The 3,271-nt window shown below is 23.9% G+C and overlaps 1 protein-coding gene across 1 annotated transcript; it reads left to right on the top strand.

The window, feature by feature from the left end:
• Positions 1-2,541: 2,541 nt before the first annotated feature.
• On the top strand, positions 2,542-2,829 carry OCT59_026993 (uncharacterized protein; the record flags this gene model as incomplete). The annotated part of the gene is made up of 1 exon (XM_066136639.1): positions 2,542-2,829. One exon carries the CDS (start codon positions 2,542-2,544, stop codon positions 2,827-2,829), a length of 288 nt encoding a protein of 95 aa, XP_065993108.1.
• Between the last annotated feature and the right edge of the window lie 442 nt (positions 2,830-3,271).

The following is a 3,271-nucleotide window of genomic DNA, read 5'->3' as shown; positions in this document are numbered from 1 at the left end:
TGGACTATCCATATCCAATATAAGTTTGGCTGGTTTGGCGTAATTAAATGGCAAAGTAATTTTTTGCTGTGATCACCCAACCTGCAAATTTTCATATAAATATTATTAAAAAATAAGGATATATTAAATGTTAAAAAGTATATATTTAACATTGTAGGACACTGGTAAAGTCTTTGTCTTTAAAGTATTATTGTTACTTTTCGGATGTTTTAGTTACAGTACATATTCAAAATTTTGTTTACACCACCATTATATAATAATGGTATAAAAAGTAAGTTTGCGCTCATTCCATTGAATATTAGTAAATTTTATACTATTTTAAAGAAGTGTATGAAATATTTAACTAAAGCATAAAGTGGTATTATATTTCTTAAATAATACCTAGTTATAAGTATCTTTAATTCTCATCACATTTTTCAATATAAATCTAAACTAACTATCAGTCCATCATATTTTTTTTGTATTTTAATTAATTACTTATAATTTTATCTATATCATCTCAATATTTGTCAGCCTGCACATTATTAAATGTCAATGAGTTCTTCATGTTATAGTTCCTCAATATGTGCTTTATGCTGTTATCTTTTAAGGCATGCTATGATTATTTATTTAATTATTAATTTTTATTATTAATTTATGTATATGTATCTTGAGGCTATTAACCTTTGATAATATATAATTAAATATAGTATTGATATTAGCTCTAATAACTGGAATTTTTTTGTAATTCTAACCTTACTATTGTAAAGTTATATGAGTTTAATCCTTTCTACATTTAATATAGTAAAAGTTTTTCTACAGTAATATATATAATAGGAATGTTTTTGCATTCAATTATTTCATACTATAATTTTCTTTAACCTATGTGTTCTCATGTAATTTTAAAGAAAATAACAAGATTTTAAAGAATTCTATAAAAGGTTAAAATAATTATATAGTAAAGTTCAGAAGAAAGAATCATAAATATTGCATATAAGAATCTTTTGAGAAGTCTAGCCCAAAGTTCTTGTCTGCTTGTACCATGGTACTTGCGAATTCTGTACTTCTAGTCTTCTATTAGTTCATCCACTATAAACCCTTGCAATTTTGACATTTTAATTAAAATTATTTTTAAGTAAATTTAAAATAATTTATAATAATATGATTATATTTCTATAATTTAATAAATGTTCATATCTAATAAAGCAGTATTCTATGTGTAAAAAAAATTGTTATCTTTATCATAAAATTCTCCTGCATATTCGATAGGTCAATCATATTTGACAATTAGAACATTTCATTTCAAACTATTGTTGAACATATTTTGATAATATTTCTATATTATAATTGGTGTAAATAATATTTATATAATACAAATCTATGATTCATGATCTTTTCAATTTCTATGTATTTCTTGACTTATAATGTTATTTCCTTAATTAATAAGACTTGATATTGATTCCAATTTTATAATATTCTATTTTCAAAAATTACAATATCAATACTGTAAAATTTATATAAATGGATATATCATTTCATTCAATGATATATAATTATTTTTTTATGCATTTTGAAAAAAGCTAATGTATCTTAAAGAATTATAGTAAACGCCTCTCTGACATTCCTTACTTCCTCTTCATTTGTATGGAGATTAATGCTCCCCTCTGTACCATTGGATGTACAAAATGTTACATGGTCCTTAAGTATTGTAATTGATTTAAAGAATGTGGGGAAGGTAGCGGCGGATGTCATTGCTGCAATCGTAAACACTCCATTCTCAAAAAGAACATTTCCGATGTCATTTGAAGGTGAAAAGGTATTAGGAGAAAGTTTTTTTTAAAGCATATGGCAACATCATATTTATGTTTTAATATATATTATCAAAATATTACAATAGAATTTAGTCTTTTTTTTATATGAAAAAAATTATTTTATAAATCAATTTTAATGTATTTATTTAACTTTTATTAAAGAAATTTATAACTATAGAGTTTTTATGTGTGTGTTTTGTGCTTTTTTTGCAGATATCTGTCTTTTTATATTTTTCATAATAAATATGAAATGAATTATTTTCTATTTTTTTTTTTGAGTATTATTATTAAGTGATTTTTAACAAGTCTATAAATATTGTAAAAATAATTGAAATAATAGACAAAAAAACAATTTTAGTATTTACTCATTAAATACTTTTTTTTTTTAAAAAAAAATCAATTTCAAGTATTTATTTGTATCTTAATATTCAGATTTATTTGCATAATTGGAATTTATTTGCATAGTGGCATAATTGGTAATCAATAGGTATAATTTACTCGATTGGTTTTGGAGACAATAAGTAAAATCCAGATCTATGAAATTGTTGATATGACACGACAACACGTGCATAAGCTACCTGTCAGTCACGATCACGCTGGCCAATGAAATTTTTATTTAAGATAAAGCTTACTACTTTCAAAATCGGATATAACCGGGAAGGAACTCCTTCCACCGATCCTCAATACCAAAATTTGCAGGAGAAATAAAATATATTTTTGTATATCAAACGCTAACAAAAAATATTAAAATATGACACAAATAAACAAAGAAGTCTTTGAGGAGGCCATAGAAGTTAATACCAAAATTTATTTGAATAAGTTTTATGATGAGTTTGAAGAGATATACGACAAATACATAGCAGACATAGTAAATTTTAAAAAAGTAAACGAATACTTAGAGTATGAAGAGAAGACCTTAGGGCCAAACGCTTACACTAAACCGGGTAAAACACCAATATGCCTTAACAAACGAGAGACAAAAGTGCCTGCGGTGTATTATTTTATATTAATATTCTTAACAGAATGGAGTGTAGTATAAAAAAAATAAAAATATATATATACAGTATATATAAAAGAATGTTAATAAAAAAAATTCATAAAAAAAATAAAATAAAAAACATATTGGTTAATATTTTGATTGGCCAGATTAGCCACATGATCACGTCATGTTTATTTGTTTATCGAATCTCGTTTTCAGTATAGATTCGTTCCCTCGGTTCTTTCAGCCTCAAAGGTATTTTTCTTTTTTTCTTTTATTTTTATTTCTAACTTATATTCTTACACTTTGTTTTTTATTCATTATTTTTAGGTTCTTTAGTCCTTCCAGTTTTGCAATTAAGGTTCAGTTGTTTTTCACTTTATGTTTTGTTTCTTACTTATTTTTTTTATTTTTTTTTATTTTGTTTCTGTTTCATATTTCATTTTCACTAATTTTATTTCATTTTTTAGACCTTTTAGTTCCTTTTTGGTTCTACAATTAA

The sequence above is a fragment of the Rhizophagus irregularis genome, chromosome 7, assembly GCF_026210795.1.
Source record: "Rhizophagus irregularis chromosome 7, complete sequence".
Lineage (NCBI taxonomy): Eukaryota > Fungi > Glomeromycota > Glomeromycetes > Glomerales > Glomeraceae > Rhizophagus > Rhizophagus irregularis.
The sequence above is the reverse complement of the archived record's forward strand: the minus strand, read 5'-3'. Positions and strand labels throughout refer to the sequence as shown.